This window comes from Schistocerca piceifrons, chromosome 3 (assembly GCF_021461385.2).
Source record: "Schistocerca piceifrons isolate TAMUIC-IGC-003096 chromosome 3, iqSchPice1.1, whole genome shotgun sequence".
Taxonomy (NCBI): domain Eukaryota; kingdom Metazoa; phylum Arthropoda; class Insecta; order Orthoptera; family Acrididae; genus Schistocerca; species Schistocerca piceifrons.
Genome location: NC_060140.1, coordinates 168,324,679 through 168,349,544, shown reverse-complemented (window position 1 = coordinate 168,349,544; position 24,866 = coordinate 168,324,679). Strand labels below are relative to the sequence as shown.

At 40.1% G+C, this 24,866-nt stretch overlaps 1 protein-coding gene across 2 annotated transcripts in view; it reads right to left on the bottom strand.

Annotated features, from left to right (window-relative positions):
• Nucleotides 1-407: 407 nt before the first annotated feature.
• LOC124787636 (cyclin-dependent kinase 12) overlaps nt 408-24,866 on the bottom strand; it is a 76,085-nt gene continuing 51,626 nt past the window's right edge. For both annotated transcript variants that reach the window (XM_047254411.1, XM_047254410.1), the window contains 3 exons: nt 13,537-13,951; nt 6,315-6,453; nt 408-2,694 (listed from right to left, as the gene is read on the bottom strand). In XM_047254411.1, coding sequence (XP_047110367.1) covers nt 2,132-2,694; nt 6,315-6,453; nt 13,537-13,951 — 1,117 coding nt within the window. In that variant the 3' untranslated portion in view covers nt 408-2,131. The remainder of the gene's footprint in view (nt 2,695-6,314; nt 6,454-13,536; nt 13,952-24,866) is intronic.

Sequence of the window (24,866 nt, the reverse complement as noted above, 5' to 3'; positions counted from 1 at the left end):
ACACATTAGGGATATTCACTCAATTTATTTATTTATTTATTTATTTATTTTTTTTTTTTGGGGGGGGGGGGAGTTTAAAAACTTAAGACAATTTTTTTGCAAGGAGGAGGGGGGAGTGCAAGCAATGCTGTTTGCCAGTGGTAGTCAATAACTACTGATTCTTCAGTACTTACGCAAAACACATCAATGACACCATTGACCTCTTGCATCACCACCACTCAAGTGGAAGATCAAAATCACAGTAGCCTAACAATGATAATTAGATTTCCTTTCCATTTTTGGCAAATATCAAAATGGACACATTAGTCAGACTCTCTTTTCTTCTCTATACAAACTAATCAAGCATACGCACTGACAAAACATGTTTAAAAATGGAAATGAAACCTTTATTAACAAGGAACAGGGTTTACAGGGCAACACAAACATGCAGTAAATTCAACAAAAACACTGCTATGCCTACTATACAAATAACAACATTGGATTTGTACTATACAGAACATTAAATTGTATTTATTTATTAAATTTTATATTACAAAGCAACAAGGCAACATTTACTGAGCCTTGATGAAATAAATAATAGTTTATTTTTATCGCTCACTTATATCCAGTATTCGAATATTTCTCAAAAATGTTGCACAAGGCACAAACAGCATTTCTCAAAATTTTAACTGGAATGCATTTATGACTTACTGTCACATTCAATATGATATATACACTTTACATCTATGATTTGCTTAAAAAATTAAGCATATCATTAAAAAAGGTATAAAAGGAAGAGAAACATATAACATATAATATTAAACAACTTTCTTAATGTGTACACTGTACAAATCTGTTGGTACCAGATTAAGTCCACAATCTGCTGACAAATATCAGATGTATAATCACCTGACAATATATTTACACATCAGCAACTTGTATACACACTATATAGTGAATCAACACAACAGTTCATCTTTGGTAGACAAATAAGAATAATGCTCTTGTTGCCAAACAATATGTATCCAAAGACTGTTTGACAGATCTGAAAGAGCAATATTTTTAACTTACATGATTCAGTATCATGAACCTCAACTACATCAATCGTCATTTGTAGACCACCAAAGGCAGGGACTGGACTATTGTATGTGGCCACAACCATATAAAACATTCAGTTCGCTACAGAGAATGCTTAGCACAAACTCCATTACCATTATGAAAATAACAATAAAACAAACATGAACTTTCCAGCTAACATAGAAAGTGTATTGCAGCATAGCTCTCCCTCTGTTTTTTTGAACAGACTACTAAAAAATATGACAGAGGAAGAAGTACTCACTGCTACTTCCTGTACCCAAGAAAAGCTGAGACAATTCAATGTAAACAAGAAATTATAATAAAAGATCAAACATCGGCCATAAATAAAGATGCATGTTATATAGCAGAAACTAAGTACACTTATCATATTCAGGAGTAATGCTAGCCTTCGAGCAACTGAAGGGCAAGTGTGATAACATGTCACTTTCATGATTTAAAATCATAAAGAAAAAGTAAGGCACGGCGACACAAGTGATGATCAAAATGGAACAAAAATATTAGCAATGCCAACTGCTCTACGAATCAATTCACTATATTTGAACAATAATCACAAAATATACATTTCAATGATGTGACACTGTTTATCACAATGTAAGTTCTGGGTTTTAATAAGCTTTCCAATGTATTCTATGAAGCCACACCTTCAGTGTTGTGAATGGTGACTGGAAGATGAGACATTACACATCTGATGAAAACTACAAATCATATTTGTACTAGTACACTAACAAACACAGCCTTTGTTTCCAGGGTATGATTACCATTCTACGTTTCTGTGATGGGTAAGAATAATATTAATGAAACTGAATTATGGCAAATCTTAACCAGACAATGTGCTACATACCACACATTCCTGCAATACAAAAGGGAAGTCAGAGACTCCACATAAAATACTGATAGCACCAAGGAATTAATGAAAAATGAGCATTAGCATCACCATCTGATAAAAATAGCTATGTAATATCTTCTATGTCAGTGAATTCCACACATTTCAAGTACAGAAAACCTGATATGTCCGAGCTTTTACCCCAAGAACCACTCGGGAATTTCTCCGATACTATCTTCCTGGATGCGGTCCTCTCCAAGGGAAAGGTGCTCCTCGACCTGTACCCCAGGGCAGAGGAGGCCTGTGTAAAGGTGGCGGCGGCGTTGTAAATACAGGAGTGTGGGAGTCTTGAGGGCTACGAATTACTGACCCTCTGGGCCCACCACGATACATACCCCTACCTCCACGACTTCTACCTCTCCCAGGAACATTTGAACCCACATTTCGCAAACTGTCTGTATGAAGGTTACCTGTATCACCACTTATATCTGCACTGTACGTTGTAGCGATGGGATGACCCTGTTCTGACTCACTAAAACCTGGATGAAATGTTCGAGACTGAGGGGGTACTGTACCTGAGTCCTTGGCCATAGATTTCATGAGTATTCCAGCAGCACCTGACAACCCATGACGACTAAACAAAGTTGCTAATGCAGTGCGGACACCTTCAGTAGCAAGGGGTGTCACACCACCCCAATTTCGACTGCCACTACTAACAGCGTTATCACCAGCATAAACAGCATGTGCATCGAAACTGCCGTCTGCCTTTCCACCCACTGACCACAAGTTTCCACCTGGAAAAGAAGAAAAAATCTTGGAACACAAAAATGTGAGTGTTTCCTTTCTTGTGCATAGCAGACATTTTGAATCAGAAGTACATGCTAGCAAAAGTGAAACTACAGTTGAAAGTAAACTCTTCCCCCCTCCCCTTCCGATTACAACATATTTCTTACAATGGGCTAACAAATTTCTTAAGAACAGCTTCAAAAGAGAAAATTGGATTTGCTAAACCCAAAATTTTATCTTCCTGGTATATATCGAATGGCACTCTTCCAATAAATAAATAATTCAGTAGGTTCATATTTTCTTCAATTTGCAGCCAGATGATTTTACTGAAAATGAACAATTTTCTACAAAACAAGCTTTGTGGCTTCGTGGGGTGCTGCAGAACCATTACAAATTAACACTAAGTTAAGTATCTCGAACACACGAAAAATACGAACAGTGACTGGTTAATATTATTTGTATGTGTCAATTAATATTCCCAGTCATGGTAGGCCAAATCTACAATGATATCATTCTTCTGAAAGTTGTATGCAGAGGGAAAAAATCCAGATCAAATAAGATACTGAACAAGAACAAAGAAGAAAGTAGTTTCCATATTTAAAGAAAGATGTCGTGGATGTAACATTGTTTATCTGACAAGTCACAAACTGTTACAGAACAGTCAAATTTGTGTGTGCCATATATCTCTAACTATTATGACCAACACAATTTTGCAGCAGTAACTGCATGCGAGATAGAAAGTTTAACTAAGTAAAAAATTTCAATAAGTAATTTGTTATGGACCAAAAATATTTGTCTCAATTAAAATACTTTACACTGAAGTGTACTTCTGATATACACTCCTGGAAATGGAAAAAAGAACACATTGACACCGGTGTGTCAGACCCACCATACTTGCTCCGGACACTGCGAGAGGGCTGTACAAGCAATGATCACACGCACGGCACAGCGGACACACCAGGAACCGCGGTGTTGGCCGTCGAATGGCGCTAGCTGCGCAGCATTTGTGCACCGCCGCCGTCAGTGTTAGCCAGTTTGCCGTGGCATACGGAGCTCCATCGCAGTCTTTAACACTGGTAGCATGCCGCGACAGCCTGGACGTGAACCGTATGTGCAGTTGACGGACTTTGAGCGAGGGCGTATAGTGGGCATGGGGGAGGCCGGGTGGACGTACCGCCGAATTGCTCAACACGTGGGGCGTGAGGTCTCCACAGTACATCGATGTTGTCGCCAGTGGTCTGCGGAAGGTGCACGTGCCCGTCGACCTGGGACCGGACCGCAGCGACGCACGGATGCACGCCAAGACCGTAGGATCCTACGCAGTGCCGTAGGGGGCCGCACCGCCACTTCCCAGCAAATTAGGGACACTGTTGCTCCTGGGGTATCGGCGAGGACCATTCGCAACCGTCTCCATGAAGCTGGGCTACGGTCCCGCACACCGTTAGGCCGTCTTCCGCTCACGCCCCAACATCGTGCAGCCCGCCTCCAGTGGTGTCGCGACAGGCGTGAATGGAGGGACGAATGGAGACGTGTCGTCTCCAGCGATGAGAGTCGCTTCTGCCTTGGTGCCTATGATGGTCGTATGCATGTTTGGCGCCGTGCAGGTGAGCACCACAATCAGGACTGCATACGACCGAGGCACACAGGGCCAACACCCGGCATCATGGTGTGGGGAGCGATCTCCTACACTGGCCGTACACCACTGGTGATCGTCGAGGGGACACTGAATAGTGCACGGTACATCCAAACCGTCATCGAACCCATCGTTCTACCATTCCTAGACCGGCAAGGGAACTTGCTGTTCCAACAGGACAATGCACGTCCGCATGTATCCCGTGCCACCCAACGTGCTCTAGAAGGTGTAAGTCAACTACCCTGGCCAGCAAGATCTCCGGATCTGTCCCCCATTGAGCATGTTTGGGACTGGATGAAGCGTCGTCTCACGCGGTCTGCACGTCCAGCACGAACGCTGGTCCAACTGAGGCGCCAGGTGGAAATGGCATGGCAAGCCGTTCCACAGGACTACATCCAGCATCTCTACGATCGTCTCCATGGGAGAATAGCAGCCTGCATTGCTGCGAAAGGTGGATATACACTGTACTAGTGCCGACATTGTGCATGCTCTGTTGCCTGTGTCTATATGCCTGTGGTTCTGTCAGTGTGATCATGTGATGTATCTGACCCCAGGAATGTGTCAATAAAGTTTCCCCTTCCTGGGACAATGAATTCACGGTGTTCTTATTTCAATTTCCAGGAGTGTATCTTTTAACTTTCCTAACATCTCACCTAATAAAGCATACTACAGAACTAACTCTGAATGTATACCACAAAATGAAATCTACACTTGTCAGCCAGAACATTATAACCACTTACCTAATAGCCGGTATGTCCACCTTTGGCGCGGATAACAGTAACAACGTATCGTGGCATGGAAGCAATGAGGCCTTGGTAGGTCACTGGAGGGAATTGGCACCACATCTGCACACGCAAGTCACCTAATTTCCGTAAATTTTAGGGAAGGGGGGGGGGGGGGGAGGTGACGAGCTCTGATGCCATGTGCAATGATATCCCAGATGCGTTCGTTCGGATTCAGATCTGTCGAGTTGGGGGACCAGCAAAACAATTGGAAATCACCACTGTGTTCCTCGAACCACTCCATCACACTTCTGGCCTTGTAACATGGTGCATTATCTAGCTGAAAAATGCCACTGCCATCAGGAAACATGATTGTCATGAAGCAGTGTACGTAGTCTCCAACCAGTGTACAATACTCCTTGGCCTTCATTATGCCTTGTGCGAGCTCTACTGGACCCATGTATGCCCACGTGAATTGTCCCAAAGCATAAAGGAGCCACCACCAGCTTGTCCCTGTTCCGCAGTACACATGTCAAGGAGCTGTTCCCCTGGAACAAGACAGATTCGCGCCCTCCCATCGGTGCATTGAAGAAGGTATCAGGATTCATAAGACCATGCAACACACTGCCACTGCGCCAACATCCAGTGCTGATGGTCACGTGCCCATTTCAGTCCTAGTTGGCGAAGTCGTGGTATTAACATTGTAAGATGAAAGACTTGTCAGCTGTGGAGGCCCATTGTTAGGAGTGTTCGGTGCACTGTGTGTTCTGACACACTTGTATTCTGCCCAGCATTAAAGTCTGATGTTACTTCCACCACAGTTCACCACGTGTCCTGTTCTACCAGTCTGCCTCGCCTATAATGTCCGACATCTGTAAAGAAAAGTTGGCCGCGTAACCCCACAATGTCAGAACATGGTTTCACCTTGGTTTTTGCATGTTTTGAAGACATTCACTGCAGCACTCCTAGAACAGCAGACATTCGTGCGACTGGGCCATCGCAATCTGCCCTCAGTCAAACAGATAGATTGTGTGCCACCTCCATTCTACACATGGACAGCATGCTCACTGATATTACATGCATTACGTGTGTGTCTGACTAACAGTCATTCCACACCAGGTGATGCTGCTATCACCTGGACGTGTTTAAATCGATAGTGGCCATAATGCTCTGGCTCTTCAGAGTAAATCCAAAGTATGTTTATATCACCTTTTGTGATACTATATTTGATCAGTTTTATGAATGCTTACACCAGCAGAATATATGCACTTACCTGGTGGATTAAATATTAGCTGTTTTGGATCCAGCCTCATAGAACTGATCTGGAACGCTTGACTATTGTATTTACCACCAACAGCTCCCCTCAGCTCCATGTGAAGTTTCTGGATCAGCTGTTGTGACTGTGGATCAGACTGCAAAGTACATATTCTCAGTCAAATGGTTACAAATTTTTCTTTCTAAAACAACTGCTACATTTCTACGAATCAAAAGTACAAATTATAATGCAATTATGTGTGTCTTGAAGAATATGCGATGGAACTTTAATACCTCGCTAACAGAAAGGCCATTTGGGAAAAAAGTTGTATTACCTAAGGCAACAATTTGGGCACATAAAACTGGTGTTACTCATTGCTTCCACTGACAACCAGTTTAGATATGTCTCCTTTTTACACATATTATCTTAACACTGACGTAACAGAGAAGTAGGGGCTGTACTGTTTTGCCTTGCTTGCTGATAATGATGCACGTACTCGCTTCACCTTCAAATTTCCAGTGGTTGCCCAAAATAATTTTAAATACCATCTTTCCTCCCCCCCCCCCCCCCCACACACACACACACACAACCTGCCTGTGATTAACTGCCTGCTATTTTATTTGTTGTTAATATCCTTGAATTTCTATTTGTGTACCTTATGTGACATGATGTTCTCTAAATTTCTCTGAAATTTTGTCACGAACTTGTCCCTCTATATCCAGGATAGGGCAAATAAAAGTGGCCCAGATGAATCGATATGATTGTGTGTGAATGTATGCATATAACCACACCCTGTTATTTCCAAGAGGATGGGGCAATTGCCCATATAACTAGACGAACCCTGGAGAACATTAACACAATCTTCACGCTCAAGAGATTTGTTAACAGAGGTCACTCTCGTTGCAGCTCTAGCTGACCACTCAGGTCACCTGATAAGTGTTGATTAGTGTATGTGGGGAGCCCGCACATCTAAAGTATATCTCAACAAGGATGAGACTGCAGCAATTGCAGCACTCCAGCTTGAATCCACCTGCTGACGAGGGCACAAAAGTGCCAAGAGATGAATGGTGGCCTCTTTCAAAATCTGCTATAGTCAGATTAGGGCTGTTTTTCCTTTCCTCTGCTATGTTTGCTTGTACCCTGCAACTGTTCCCCAGGCCACTTTTATTTACCGCACCCTGTACAATGAAGTGAAAGCTAAAAGCAGAAAATATTTCACAATAAATCTCACTCCTTCCAACATATTTCTCAAGAATAATTTCCACGTATGAAGTACTACCCACCAACTTTTGTACAAATTCCTGTATCTTTGTACCACTAGCTTTTTATCATATTGGGCAAGCAAGGGATCAACTCATGCCAGCAATATCCTTTATACATATATACTGAAGCCCACTGGTGCGCACTCGTGTGGCTTCTTTAAGAAGCGGTCCATTAGAAATCACTCTTACAAACTTCACTGTCTTGCAACACCAGATTTCCCTTCTGAAAACAAAATTAGGGTATTTTGTTCAATGACTACCCTTGAAAAGAATTGGTAGCTGGAACATTACTTCAATTCCCATTCAATTTCTGAGATGTGTTGAGCAGAAATTGCTATTCTTCCTCTATTGGCAGAGTGACTCTTTAAAACTTAGGACCAAAACAATATTACAACTATCCTACACTCTGATCATTCCCATTGCCAGGCTTTTCTTTTCTTTTTTTTTTCTTCAAAGTTTTAGATTCTACTTGCATTCAGTATACAACACATTTGTCAGTCTTTTACTGCCCTCTCATACCGAATTAATAATTTTTAATATTTATACATACAATTATTTTCGAAAACCTAGCATATATGGATCTTTCTTGCGTCTTTCCAGTAGCCTCACCCTCTCAGCAGAGGGTAGAATACCTTTCATTATATGTAGTTAGCATTATTCAACTAAACAGGCAATTGAAAAGCTGAAAAATGAACACAACATACATTTATTCTCTTGGAAGTTATACTTTTACCTGACAATGCAGCAATTAAGTTCTTGCATAGGCTTTCTAAATTTGAAATTTTCAGCCAAATTTAAATGAAGTCTGCACGCAGTACTTAGAACAAATATTATTGATTTTGCTTTTATTTCGAAGAAGAATTTTCCCCCAAGATCTTTATATTTTTGCAAACATAATTATGATAATGAAAGACTGAAAATGCTAGGGATTCCACATCATGGACACAAAAAAGGTAAAGGTCACAAAGTGTTAATGAGCCCAGACTATCAACTCAAATCACAATGTCTGAAAGCTTGGTCTCATCAATAACAACAAAATTACAGAATCTCTGTGGCAAAGTGTCATTTGCCTGAAAGGATGGTACCAATGGTGTAGCAAACATAACTGCCCCCCCCCCCCCCCCAAATTGGTGCCCGGGGGGCAACACTTCACTGCCATCCCCTCACAGCACCTGGTGTACAACACTCTTTACTGTGCCCTCTCCAGAAACACATAACTGTGATATAATATACAGAATTTACTCTAATAACAACATATTTTCTGAAAAATCTTGTGGAGATCATTTGGCGCCCTTCTGCAAGTGACACCCACGGGATGATAGACCCCCTTAACCCCTCCCCCTTCCCCTTTTGCTCCGCCACTGGATGGTAGGTTAAAACGTTATATCTCATCAACATTATCGTTCGACACTTCACAGTAGGTCTGTTGTGCATGAGCACTCTTAATTTTATTTGGTGCGCCACAAGATACACACTACCTACGACTTCCACCCTGCTTTAACTTTCCTTTCAACAAGTATACACTATGAGTTAACAGCATCAGTCTTCAGCTTGCAACCCTCATACCCCAAACAATCATAAACATTGTCACTAATAGCCTCCAAGGTGAAAAGGATGTTGATGGCAATGGAAAGACTCCAATGCATTCTGAGATTTAGGGGAACAATTTACTTTAAAAGTGGTTAAATCACTGGCTGTCACTGTGTGTTTCATTTAAGGAATTTAAATTAAGATTTCTTCTTGAACTTCTACACATTATATAAAAAGCAGATCCAACGCAGCCTCATGGTGCACAGGTACCCATCATATCGGCTGTGGACAGGTACAAGTAGTATAGGCAACCCAATGTGCTCAATGATCTAATATCATGCCAATTGTGAGCGGCTGCATGATTTATTTAAGAGAGAACTAATCAGCCATGGGACCTAGAATTTTATAACTAAGAAATACATACATTTGCTTGCTAACTAAAGCTCAAAAGATGGTATAAGGCGGACAGTTTTAACATGACAAATTAGGTGGAGGATGTTTTTAACTGTGTTTGCATCGAATACCGCTAGTGATCAGGCCTGAACTACGTCGTTAACCATACTCTGCTAATCTCAACAAGCTATCGCGCAGTAGCCATTCCCGATAGCTTTGTGTTGTTTGTCACACATTCTTTTCTTCTCTTATTCTGAAATATGTGAAGCGACTAATCCTAGTCCATCATGGATTTCGACTGTGATCCTTACGACGACAGAAGAGATCGGCAATCCCTATGACAACACATCAGTTCTGATGTAAGCTGCTGCCCTCCAAGAGGGAAGAGGGGCTCGATTCCATGCACCACTCATCTCCCCTCTGGCAGTCAAAATTAATAGTTAGTTTACACTCGGGGCCATCTGCCACTACAGCCTATATTGCTCACAATCTGCGCTATAGCAACTGAAAACAAAATCTGCAAGGTTTTTCGACTAAGAGTTACCGTACATTTGGTTCTACTTCTACATTGAAGGGTGGGGAAAGTGCTGCTGCTTTTCAATAGAACAATCATTTTTTAAGCTTAAATACAGCCAAGTGAAGAAAACAAATGCCATTTTGGAAGAAAAAGGTGAAAGTTTTCACTTTTTTTTTAACAGTCAGATTCAACGAACTGAGGCATTGTTTGTCTTCACTCATGTAGCATGACAACCTTTGAAATTTGTGCATCTAATCATTTACAAACAAAAAGTAAATGCAAATTTCATCAGAAATAGAAGCGAACTTAGCAAAAAATAGATACCACATTTTCCAGTCCCTACCTATTACACACATTCAAAGTGTATACAAGCCATTTTGCCACCCAATCATCAGCACTTGACCAAAACAGTATGATCGCATAGGCTAGAGACTAGCACTTTGACAACTTAAGTGTGAATTGTCTGTCCAGCCTTACTAATCTGTGCCCGCAGTCAAGCACTCAGACTGTAATACTGATCTGCTCTCTCCTTCTCACCTCAGGTTTTGTTAAAATTTGGTATGTAGATTCCAACATTTACAGAACGTATTTCTTGATATGCATTACTTGAGGTGACATGTTGAATAATCAAGTACTCCACCAGTTGGACTCGTCATTCTCACATGATATTTCAACAGAATGACTCAATGTCTTATTCAGATGATCTGAGAACGGTCCTTTTGTGGATCAGGTCCAGTATTTGTGCCTGGATGGTGTTAGGCACTTAGCTGCTCCATTTTCAGTCTGCTCTATGTTACATGCTCAATCTGAAGTCCGCACTAGATCAGATGCGCCTAGATGGAAGTAGGTCCTAGGAGGGGGAGGAAGGGGGACAAAAGGCTATTTGCAACTTGTATATAGAGAAACCAGATGTCAGTCAAGGGACATGAAAGGGAAACTGTTTTAGAAGGGTATGAGACAGGGTTGTAGCCTATAACTGAAGTTATTCTATCTGTATATTGAAAAGCCATAGAAAAATCTCGCTGATGACAATGTAATTCTGTCAGAGACAGCAGGGGACTTGGAAGATCAGCTGAATGGAATGGAAGGTGTCCTGAGAGGAGCACATCAGATGAACATCAGCAAAAGCAAAACTGGAATATTGGAACGCAATCGAATTAAATCAGGTGATGCTGGGGGAGTTAGATTGGGGAATGAGAGACTTAAAGGAGTGGATGAGTTTTGTTATTCAGGCAGCAAAAAACTGTTAATGGCTGAAGTAGAGAGGATACAAAATGTATAGAGTGGCAATAGCAAGAAAAGCTTTTCTGAAGAAAAGAAATTTGTTGACATCAATAATAGATTTAAGTGTTAGGAAGGCTTTTCTGAAAGTATTTGGCAGAATGCAGCCATGTATGAAAGACAAACATGGACAATACATAGTTCATACAAAACGAAAACAGAAGCTTTTGAGATGTCGTGCTACAGAAGAATGCTGACAACTAAATGGTAGATTACATAACTAATCAGGAGGTGCTCAACTGAATTGGGGGGGGGGAGACAAATTTGAGGCAAAATCTGACTAGAAGCAGGGATCAGTTGATTCGACACATTCTGAGACAGCAAGGGATCACCAATTTATTATTGGAATGAAGTGTTGAACCTATAAACTGTAGAGGGACACCAAGAGATGAATACAGGAAGCAAATTCGGTACAACGTAACTTGCATTAGTTATTTGAAGAATTGCACTGAACAGAGTAGCATCAAGAAGTGCAGCAAACCAGTCAATCGAGTTTTCGGATTGAAGACCACAGCTACCACACATGTTCAATAAGGTTTGAGGCTGGAAAACCACTGCAGCTGATAAGTTTTCCGATACCGTTGCCTTTAGCTTAAAGTTTTGCACACTGTGTCACAAAAAAACTGAACATAAAGTTGGTGCATGTTTCATTGGTGCATGTTTCACAATCATCTTCATCTGACAAGGAAGATGAAGATGTCAAAATGAATGCTGATACAGAAAAGTTAATGCTTAACTTGTTTTGGGCGTCACCACTGAAGGTTAAGAAAGTGAGGTACGAGATTCAGAAACCTACGCAACATGTAAAATGAATCAAGTGATAAAAATGGTGAGTGGGCAGATTGTTTCAGTCAATACCAAAGGATAAGACAGGCAGTGCTTTTTCTCAGGAAATAAAAAACAGCGCAATCAGTTTTTTTTACTAACTTTGGCCTGGCATGAAGAATTGTGTACCTTTAAGAATTGATGCCAAAAAAATTAAAAAGTAGAAGAGATTATTCTTGCTCAATTTAAAGTAACTGTTTGTTGCACATATCAAGTCTGATGCAGAGATCAGATTTACTTATTTATTTATTTGTGACTTAAAAACAAAATGATGTCTCATTGTTTGTTCTGCTGGAATGCATTCAGTTTGTGTGTGCATTGCTCACAGAAATATAAAACTGATGCTATCTGCTAATATCGCCCAAGGAAAGCACAAATCTGTTTGTGGATTGCACAGCCTGCAACACACACATACACACACACACACACACACACACACACACAGAGAGAGAGAGAGAGAGAGAAAGGCAAAAGTAGAAACATATGTTTCTTCAGTGTATGGGGATGCATATCCTGAGGGAAGCACTGATCAAGCTATACTAAATGTACAGCAACTGTCAAGTGAAGATTTTGTTGAAAAATTTCCAGAAAGAATTGTGTATTTTCCAGGCCATCATTTTGTGCCAGAATATCATTTTCTCAATACCTGATAGTATTGAAAGGAGATCTAAAACCTGATGAAGTAGTGGCAGATTTTGCAGAAAACTATTTGTTTCCTGGATACTGTTTAGGATAATTACTGTGATAACAGCCAAGTTACTGTGAAAACAGCCAGGTAACTGTGTGTTCTATTGTGACATCTACTGCCTGACAAAAAAGTGAGGCACCCAGAAGGGGAGCAGAAAATGAAACAAGATTTCACAAGCTGAGAGGGGGAGCGGTGTCATTGCAATGATTACAAAATGAAGTCAAACTGACAACTTGGCAGTATGAACCCATTCATCAGTATGATTCGGTTGGGAAGGGTGTCATAAAATTGATTTATCATATCCTGAGTCAAGCTGGCCCATAATTGTTAATTAGTCCTTGATATCTTAGTGGTATCGCGATGGAGTTGACGTCTGGGCTGGTTCCACACATGTTCAATTGGGAACAGATATGGGGACTTGCTAGCCGCAGGAGACTTTAATATCTTGCAAACACGCCATTGTAACTTACTGCCAATATTGTGTACCTTAATGTGCCACTAGAAGCACAGTCCACAGCAAAACAGTGACATGTAACTGCACTTTTTTCAGCGTGGTGAGTTTACAAGAATAGGAGTAGCCAGAAACAATAACTACAAATGGCTCCAGGTTTCAACACAGAAAATATCACTTCCTTATTTTGCTAGATGCAACAGGCTGCAACAAACCATTCTGCACTTATGTCAAGAAAATTACTTATAGTAAAAGATTACTGCAAATTGGCATAAAAAATGCTCTGAACTTACCTCTTTCTCTGCATGGAGAGACAACAGCTGCCCAACATGTACTGGCAGTTTATTAACCAATGCATGTGACAGCACTGACAGCTGTTTTTGAAGGGACATTGTTTCCATACTGGGGTGGTCATCAATTGCCTGAGGAGTATGAGAACCTTCTGAGTGATTAGATGACATACACCCAAGTGCTGCCATATTTGAATTTGGAGGTGGTGTTAATGAAGATTCTCCAATTCCACCACCAAGACGAGGTATAGGTCGTCCAACTAAGGGACTATTAGGCCCTGAGACATTCTGCAGATATGGAGATGTATTCCCTGCAGCAGACATTGCCATTGCTGTAGAAAACACTGCCTGGTTGTAAGCATCTTCTACACCACGTGATGAAAAGACGGCAGCTTCTTTCTTCAACGCCTTTGAAGAACTGCAATCGGAGGAAACAAAAACGGTTTTAACTTATAATCAAACTGTTCATTAGTTACCTTTATCAAACAAAATGACAAAATGCATGCTATATTTAGTCCATAGCAAATTTCATAATTTTACTGATCAATTGCAATGATTTTTATAATAATTCAGAATACTCACATTATTACGCAAAATGGCTGTTTATGTGACAAGAAATGCAAATTTGCACCATAATGTACATAAAAATAGTATAGATGTGTGGTAGGTAGTAGGGTATACAATGTATCACGTGTAAATTTAGAGCCACACGAAGTTTCTATTGATCCAACAAAGTTTCTATTGATCCAACAAAGTTTCTATTGATCCAACAAAGTTTCTATTGATCCAACAAAGTTTCTATTGATCCAACAAAGTTTGTATTGATCCAACAAAGTTTGTATTGATCCAACAAAGTTTGTATTGATCCAACAAAGTTTGTATTGATCCAACAAAGTTTGTGTCGATCAAAATTTTGTGCAGAGTTCATTTTTATGCAACACTTCAAGAGGAATGATGGCTCCAGGGATCAAAAATCACTTTCTACAAAGCTCAGAAAGGATATTAAAATTCTAAAAGTGGTGGAACTCTTAACAAGACTGCGGAAAACAGGAGGACTTCTAGAATGATGATGTTTGGTTTGTGGGGCACTCAACTACACGATCATGAGTGCCCGAACTTCAGGAATGAAAGGAACGGAACAGCCAATATTGTAATAGGAGAAAAGAAGAAACGTGATTAAAGTAAGGTGGAGCAAAAGCTCAAAAGGAGCAACATCAGTGAGTTTTATAGACTCTTCAAAGTGGAGCTACAGGGATATCAACCTCCATGTCTGTATTTCAGGCGAATGGATTGTAGCATAGGTATCAATGGCAAATAAAACTGTGAGTTCTTCGCAAAATTTCCTCAAAGTGCTGCTAAACTTTGAACAGCCTTGGAAAACAATCAACAATAATTCAGATTCCACACCATCAAGCCTTCGTGAAACCAAGCAGGTAAACAAGGAGCTCAAAAGTAATAAGGCACCATATGAAGATGGTACTGTGGCAGAAATGTGGAAGACCGGAGGACACATTACTGAAGATGGTGTACTGCCTTAAAGAAGAAATACAGAAAACTGAAAAGATACAATAAGACTGGAAATGTGTGTACATACACCCCACCTCTGAGAAAGGCAACTGAACAGATATGAACAATTATGAGGGATCTCCTTTCTTTCACTACCCTCCAAAATCCTGCCAAGAAGAACTGAAGAACAGCCTGATTACTTCATTGGAGAATATCAAGTTCGTTTCCGAAAAGACTGGTCATGCGAGGAACAGATATTCAAACCTCAAGGGTATTCTGAGAACTAGAGCAATAAGAAGTAAGGGTCAGGATACAACAGTGATTTTCGTCAGCTTCAAGAAAGCATATGATTCCACTGACAAGCAAACTTTATTTATGATTTTAGAGGAATTCAGAACTGCTACATAAACAAGGTAAACTGTAAAACAATCCTTGATGTTCACCATTTCAAAAGTTAAATTTTTCGCAAAAATCTCTGTGCCTTTTGAAATAAAGACAGGGTCACACAACGAGAAAATAGAATACACTAAGATGACAAAAGTCATGGGATACCTCCTAATATTGTATCTGACCTCCTTCTGTCCGGCATAGTGCAGCAACTCGATATGGCATAGACTCAACAAGTCGCTGGAAGGATCCTGCAGAATTACTTAGCCATGCCTACCTATATAGCCAACTATAAGAGCAAAAATGTTGCTAATGAAGGATTTTCTGCAAAAGCTGACCTCTCAATTATGTCCCATAAATGTTAGACGAGAATCATGTCGGGCGATGGTCAAATCATTCGCTTGAATGGTCCAGAAAGTTGTTCAAACCAATTGCCTGGTAGGATGGCGTATTGTCACCCAGAAAAATTCCATGATTATTTGGGAACATGAAGTCCATGAATGACTGCAAATGTCTCCAAGTACCCAAAGATAACTGTTTCCAGTCAATGATTGGTTCAGTTGGACCAGAGTACCACAACCCACACTATTATGGAGCCACCACCAGCTTGCACAAAGTCTTGATGACAACTTGGGTCCATTGCTTCGTGGGGTCTGGAACGCACTCAAACCCTATCATCAGCCCAACCAAAATCAGGGCTCATCTTACCACACCACAGTTACCCAACCATCTAGGGTCCAACCGATATGGTCCCGAGCCCATGAAACACAGTGCAGGCGATGTGCTGTTAGCAAAGACACTCACATTGGTTGCCTGCCGCCTTAGCCCATTAATGTCAGATTAGGCCACACTGTCCTGACAGATACGTTTGTCATACATCCGACATTGATTTCTGCAGTCATTTCATGCAGTGAAGCTTGTCTATTAGCACTGATAACTCTATGAAAATACAACTGCTCTCCTTCGTTAGGTGAAGACCATTAGTCACTGCATTATTCGTAGTGAGAGCTAATACCTGAAATTTGGTATTCTTGGCACACTCTTGACACTGTGGACCTCAGAATATTTAACTTCCTAATGATTTCTCAAATGGAATGTCCCACGCGTCTAGCTTCAACTACCATTCTGTGTTCAGAGTCTGTTCGTTAATTTGTCATGTGGTCATAATCGACATTGGAAACCACTTCACATGAACCACCTGAGTACAAATAAGAGCTACCAATGCACTGCCCCTTTATACCTTGTGTATGCAATACTACCACTATCTGTATATGTGCATATCGCTATCCCATGATTTTTCTCACCTCAGTGTACATCTTGGAAAGAAAGGAAACAATCTGGAAATGAGATGTTATAGTCTTGCCCATTTAGTTTGAAACCAAAAGGATGCACAAAGAATATGGGAGATCTCGCATGAAAGCACAGTAAAGGCAGGTGTCAATGCCTCTTAAGAAACAAGGGAATATATGAAACAAACAACAATGGAAGGAATATTTGGAAATTCAATATAGGAAGATCAAACGAACAGAGGGCTTCAAATACTTAGGCAAATGGATCCAAACTAATGGACTGGATAAAGAAGCAGGCAAAGGAAGAATCTTGCTTTACAAACTGAAACAGAACATGTACAATAAAAAAAAGGATCCTACAAGGACAAAAAGCAGTCACTATAATTCAGTTATATAAGGACACTGCTTCAGAGTGTCTTATTTTAAGTAAAAAAGCATAGTCGAAAGAAGATTCTCAAGATATTCTCATACCTCTGAAAACTACTGGTGGAACTTGGAAGAATAAGAAAAACAAGGAGCTCTACATATATACTGAAAATATCACGGAAATAATGTGAAATTTTATGGACACCTAGAAAGAATGGATGAAAAGTGCTTGAGTTAAAAAATCTTCAGTAACATCACATCATTAAAGTGCAATTTTAACTGGACAAAAAGAGGTCAAAAGAGATGCAAAAGAAAATAGTATTATACTTAAAGATGATCCAAAATGAGAAGAATTCCGAAGCGAAGCCAATAGCACAAATGTGAAATCACTAAGAGGGAATGAAAATTATGAAGAGGTTCTGGGAAGAAAGAAAAACAAAGGCAAAGAAGCCTAAAAGTCCTACACGGTTCACAGCTGGCCAAAATTGGAAGTTGGTGGGGAGGGGGAAGCCCAACAGAATTCGGTGCTCGTTACTGGACTGGACATTGATACAGGTATATAACAACTGCAAGATCGGTCTTACAAATAGAGGGGATGTGCTTCCTATTGTGAATATTAATCTCTTTATTGTTAACAATAACTTCTTACATGTGATGGAGAAACTATGCAAGAGATTGTCGGAAGTAAGAAAATGAAGATAATGTGCTCTGTAGATATGTTCTACCTGCCAGCACAACTAATGTACTTACCTGTAAGCTTGTTTACAGGCTCGACTCAATGACTCATTGGCTGATTTTTCAACCTTTTCGTACTCATTAATGAATTACATTACAATACAAAATAGTTCCTATAATTTCAGAACATGAAATATCTTATTTAACAATGTAAGAAAAAAAATTGCTACTTACCATAAAGATGACACATTAAGTTGCAGACAGGGACAATTAAAAGACACTTACACATGACTGTCAACTCTGGTAGCTCGGGCGGTTATGTGAGCATGAGATGTGCTTGCTTTGTGAATGAAAGGTGAGTGTTTCTCTTTTTCTGACAAAGTCTGTGGCCAAAAGCTTATGTGGAAGTGTCTTTTAATTTTGCCTGTCCGCAACTTAACATGTCATCTTTACTAGAAGTAGCAATCTATCGTTTCCTATGTTGTTGATTTACTACCTAAAGTTTGCATTGTCTGAGTATCTCATTTATCATTCTTATACATAATTCAGTATCTTGTTATTTAGTGAAGAATACCAGAATGAAATTAATATTCAGCTGAATAAAAAGTAGCTTCATTCTGTCTTTTCCTTTCACATTACTTTATAAATAGGGACACGTCCATCCTACATTCATATATGACACATGAAATAAATTTCAAAATTTATGGACATATTGCACATTGTCTTTTCTTGGCCTCATCATGGAGGTCAACCAATAACTGACATGGGTACAGATGGATGCGCACATACAATTAGCTCCATTTCTCATACAAAGGAGATTTTTTTATTTGAATATCAATACACCATACTTATGAACCAGTTGAACAGCATTCCAATTGGGAAAATTGTTTGGATTAACATTTTAAATCATTTTAGTCCTGACAGAGTCCACTGTGACCTTTATCAAGATTTCAGAAACAGATCAGAATGCTGGGCAGAAGAAGGCGACAAGGACCACTCAATTATTAACATCACATATAATTTAAAAATTAAATTGAGTATACAGAAGATTTAACTCCGCCATTGCCGGTCCCAAGCCCGGATGAGAAAGGAGGAGGGTTAGAGGATGGGCCAACCCCCCATCCTCTGTAAAAAAAAAAAAGATTCTGGTTAAAGAAAAAGACAAAAGGAAAAACTGGACGGATCAAAATGGTGACGAAACTGGATACGTAAATGGATTTTCTGGATTTAGAATTGGAACATGGAATGTAAGGTCAATCATGACGGGGGGAATGAAACAACTTGGAGGAGAACTGAGTAAATATCAATGCATAGTGGCAGCAATTCAAGAAACAAGACTTCCTCAGGGTGTTATGAAGATTGGAGATACTCACACGCTCTTTAACAGCAATGAGCTAAGCCCAGCCTGGACTTCTGGAGTTGGTTTTGCTGTACACAATAAAATGATATCGGCTGTCAACAAATGGTCTCCTGTAAACGACCGAATCTGTTGGATGATTTTACACGCTAAACCATATAAGATCTGCCTAGTCAACTGTCATGCCCCATCAGAGGATGCCGATGAAGAAACAAAGAATAACTTCTATCTAGAACTAGAGAATGTAGTAGACAAACTCCCAAGACACTCAATTCAGTTGATAATGGGAGACTTCAATGCCCAAGTGGGAAGAGAAGTGCAGTATCGTCCAACGATAGGGCCAGATAGTATCCATGAAACAAGCAACGAGAATGGTATCAAATTAATTAACCTTGCCGATACAAGGAGAATGATCGTTAGAAGCACATACTTCCCCCGCAAAGCAGTGCATAAAGTAACCTGGATATCCCCAGATGGAAGTACGATGAACCAGATCGATCACGTTCTTGTTGACCGAAGACATCATTGTAGTGTCGAGCATGTAAGATCCTTTCGCGGGGCAGATATGAATTCAGACCATTTCTTAGTGGTAGTCAAACTACGTCTGAAACTTTCAACCATGTGGAGAAGAAATTCTGAAATGATGGTCCGCTTCGACAAGAATAAGTTGAAAGATGTAGAAGTGAGACAGCGCTATCAAGAAAAAATTGCAGAACATCTCACAATAACAGAGAACCCTACCAGTGTGGAGAACGCATGGATGCTGCTGAGGAATGCAGTGTTAGAAAGTGCAAATGAAGAACTAGTTTGCGATGCAAAACGAAGAAGTAAACCTTGGTTCGATGAACAATGTCGAGAATCTGTTGAGATTAGAGCAGCGAAGAGGATAAAATGGCTACAGCAACTCTCGGAAGAAGCAAGGGTAGCTTACTACGAAGCGAGGCGTAACACGGACCAACTCATGAGAAAGAAGAAACGGGACCACCACAAAAGTCTGTTGATTGCAGTCGAAGAAGCAAAGTCGTCACGCTCGTTTTTCCAGGCCTCAAGATTCGCCAGAGGCGCATACAGACAACGTACATTGGTCCTAACGAATGAGACGGGTGAAGTTGTACCGCCAGAAGAGCAAGCAACCCTATTTAAAAAACATTTTGAAAACCTATTGAATCCCGACAACCCACCAGTAGGGACAACACAGACGGATGCCCGTTTTGACAGAGTTGAAGTCCCTGAACCATCTGAGGAAGAAATCAGTGTTGCCCTAAAAGCACTCAAGAACAACAAGGCTCCAGGAGGTAGTGGTATCACAGCTGAGATGCTTCGCTTGGGAGGGGAAACACTGGTGGGTGCTTTGAAACGATTAATTTCTACCATCTGGGAAGCAGAAGTTATTCCTGAGGAATGGAAGGGAGCAATCATATGTCCCATATTCAAGAAGGGAGATGCTACTCATGTATCCAACTACCGAGGGATTTCGTTACTTGAAATTGGCTACAAAGTTTTTACAACACTGCTACTAAACCGCATGAAACCACTGGCTGAAGGAATTGTAGGGACCTATCAATGTGGGTTCGTTGCTGGACGATCGACAATTGATCACATATTTACTCTGAGGCAGTTGATAGAAAAATTCTACGAATTCAATAAGGATCTACACCTCATCTTCATCGATTTTCGACAAGCTTATGACAGCATTGACCGCGCCACGTTATGGGAAACGTTAGAGGAACTTGGCATCCCATCAAAATACATCCGCTTAATTGCTGCTTGCTACTCTCAGTCTACGGCCCAAGTGCGGTTTGGTAATCAACTATCACCATCATTCAGTATACAAAATGGATTGAGACAAGGAGATCCATTGGCGCCAATATTATTCAATTTGGCCCTGGAAAAAGTAAGCCGTGACACTTGTCGAACCAGAGAGATGGAGATGGTGGGAGCAGACACAATCTTGGCATTTGCTGATGATGTTGTGATCCTTGGCGACACTCTAGAGCAAGTACGCAGGGATACTTCCCGATTCCTCCACAATGCAGAGAAAATTGGGCTGGTGGTGAACGAGGAAAAAACTAAATATCTTGTTGTATCACGCCGCCGAGATCTCCCTCCTTCCATTGATGTCGACAGGCATACCTTCGAACGAGTTGAAGAGTTCAAGTACCTGGGCTCCATACTAACAAATAGAAGTGAAGTAACGAAAGAAGTACAGCAACGTATAACAAATGCTAATCGCATGTTCTTTAGCCTGAACAATCTTTTCAGATCTCGGCTGATATCGCAGAAGAACAAGATCCACCTATACACGACACTGGTGAGACCAGTACTTTTATACGGCTGTGAAACTTGGGCAACATCAGCAACAGCAGAAGAAGCAATATGTGCATTTGAAAGGAAGGTACTTCGGAAGATATATGGACCCATCTACAATGCCATGGAAGGTAAATGGGAACGAAGAAAAAAAGAAGATTTATACCAGCGGTATGGAAAGCCACACATTGGACGAATATTGGCGCAGAAGAGACTCCAATGGTTTGGCCACATCCTACGGGCAGACGGATCCCTTCCAAACAGAGTCCTCCACTCTCAACCCACAGGAAAACGCCCTAGAGGACGCCCAAGAACTCGATGGAAGGATAGGATAACAACGATCCTAAAAGAAGTGGAACCAGCAGCCGTGGAGGAGGACGCCAACGACCGGATGAGATGGACTGCCATCTGCAACAGCTCCCTCCTCTCGTGTAATTGACAGACACTGCGTGTGTGTTTTTTTTTTTTTTTTTTTTTTTTGTTTCTGTAATGTATCCCTCTTGCCTTTTAAACCTTTGATTGAATGCCCTGTTTATTTTTTCGTTTTTCTTTAAGCTGTAATGTACATATGTAACTTTTACTACTGTATAGAGTACTTTTGTAAGTCTTTTTGTCTTTACTTTTCCTTTTGTTCTTCTTGCTGTAGGCCTTAAAGGCCCGATAAGGCAATAAATGATGATGATGATACAGAAGATTAATGAAAATTCAGTAAGAAATAAAAACAACAGAATTTATCACATAAAAACACAATATCCTATGGACAATTCTAAAATTACAAAGAAACAAATATCGATTTCATAAAATGTAGAAGCCAATTTAAACATTTCATGGAAACAGGTGATCAACAACAGAATTGTGCGCTTTCCATTTTTCATGGTTTAATGAATAAGCCATTAAATTTTTCGCATGCAGCCATGCAAATTCATACAGCTGCATGCCTGAAATTTAATGTATTAACAAATAGTTGACAAATTTTTGACAAGAGTGTCTGTGAACGTATTTTGTACCAAAATTCTAAATATTAAGGAAAAAGTAACAGATTTTTGATATGTGACTTGCTTTTTCTTTTTGTTATTTTATATTGCTGGCTGTTTACTAAATTGGCTTACCAAATAAAAACTTAAACTTAAAAGGACAAACTGCATTTCCACTACTTATTCATCTTGGGTGTCAAAAGCCAAAGTCAAAGCAAATTGCTGTGTAATTATATGAGGATGGTTTGATATGTACAGTATATTTTCAGGAAAGAAGACCACACTTTTTGTTGTGCCTCCATGGTTTGTAAGCTTGATTATTTCAAGGATCATATAAAGAATTTCAGCAGTTTACAGCATACAGTCCATTGTTAATAGAAGTCTGAATTGGTCAATGTGTCAATTGCAATTGAAAATGGAGAAAACCAAGTTTTGCACTGTTATTCAACATTTTCATTTGAAACGTTGGACTACCGCACAAATCAAAACAGAACTGGATGAAGTTCTCACAGACACTGCACCACCAATTAAGACAATTTACTTTTGGGTTAATGAATTTAAACATGGGCACAAAATTACCAAAGATGAAATGCACTCTTCCTGTCAAAGTAAGGTCACCACAAAGGAAACCGCTGACAAAATCCATGATATGATAATGTAAAACCACAAAGAAAAATCTGTGAGATTGTCGAGACAGTTGGCATTTCAACTGAGAGAACGCGTAATATCCTGCACAGACAATTGGCTATGAAAAAGCAATTTGCAAAGTGGGAGCAGCATTACTCAGTCACACAAAACCACATCAGACTCATTTCAGCACAACCTATGGTGATGTTTAATTGCAATCCTCAAGACATTTTGCATTGATTTTGCACACTAGAGCCAAAACATCAGTAAAAACAATAGGCAAAAGGTGTTGAAAGTGCACTGAAGGAGCCATTTTGTCAGCTAGTAAGGTGATGGCTATTGTTTTTTTGGGGTTCCCAAAGAATAATCCTCATAGATTACTTAGAAAAGGCAGAACCATAACTGGGCCATATTATGCTTCTTCGTTGGTTCATCTGAAACTTGCATTGTCTGAAAGAAGATTAAAAAAGTGCACTTTCATCAGGATAATACACCATCCCACACATCAGCGATAACAAGTGCATGGAATGAACTTTGAATCAGTTCCTCATCCACCCTATTCGCAAAAGTGATAGTTTCCATCAAGGAATATTTTGCAAAGTTTCACAGAACCTATTTTTCCAGCTGGAGGATCACTGGACCAAGTATATATCCCTCAAAGGAGACTATGTCAAAAAGCAAGGTGAATTGTTTACGAAACAAAAATTTTTTCTTGCTTTTTTACCAAATTTATCAAACCATCTTCATATTCCCAACAATACTTCTTGCCAATTGCAACAACTTGGCTTTATAGCAAAATTCATAAGGAAAATTGAGGCTTTATAGCAAAAATTATAAGAATTTTCTCACCATCACCATTTGAATTTATATTCCTCTTAAACTAACTAAAACCAACAAATCAATTGATTGATAAAACAAGAAGTCAATCTGCCAATATAAATTACTATCTTAAGTTATGCATTTGAACAAAACAAAGTAATACAATACGAGGCAAGACTGACAGTACACTTAGTTCCGTCTACACGTGCAAGTAGTGTCCAGTGAATATTGGCACTGATTTCATCTGGAGAATAACAAGTCACCATGAATTAGTCTGATTACTGCAAAATATAACATCCATTCTTGTCAATAGACTGTTAAAAAAAGTGCTTATTGACTGGAATCTTTGCTTCTGCAAAAAGTTACAAGCTTTTTTCTTCAAAATGGCCTCTATTTTGTTCATTGGCTGTGCTTAATCTTATAACAAGTGTTTGTTCCATTTTCTTCATTGGCTGTGTTTAATCTTACAACAAGTGTTTGTTGTGTTGAAAAGCAGCAGCATTTTCCCACTGCTGAACTAAATACATTTTTTATTTAAAGAGTTTCTCGACAATATTTGTCTTTTCCTGCACAATTCGATGATTACAAAACCTGCGGTGGGCATTCCTAGCCGTGCAACCCATGCTTGGCAACACTACAGATAGAAATGATGAGGCACTTAGCACAGAAGTAGAACCAAAGTAGCTCTATCTGAACACTAAGGGACGAATTTCAGTGCAGTCAAGAAATGTGACGGATTTTGTTTTCCAATCACTCTAGCGCACAGTGTATACACTATGTAGTGGCAGCCGGCTGTGAACTTAAACTACACTTCTGACTGCCAGAGAGGAGAGGATTGGTAAAGGGAAACAACCCCTGCTCCCTCTTGCAGGGTAGGAGCCTACACCCCATGTTTGCAAAAGCAGAACTAATTGTCACAGCGATCATCGATCTACGCTGGTGTTGTAAGGGCTGTAATCGAAATCCGTGATGGACCAGGATTAGTCACTTCACTCATTTCAAATTAAGAAAGGAATACAATGAGGA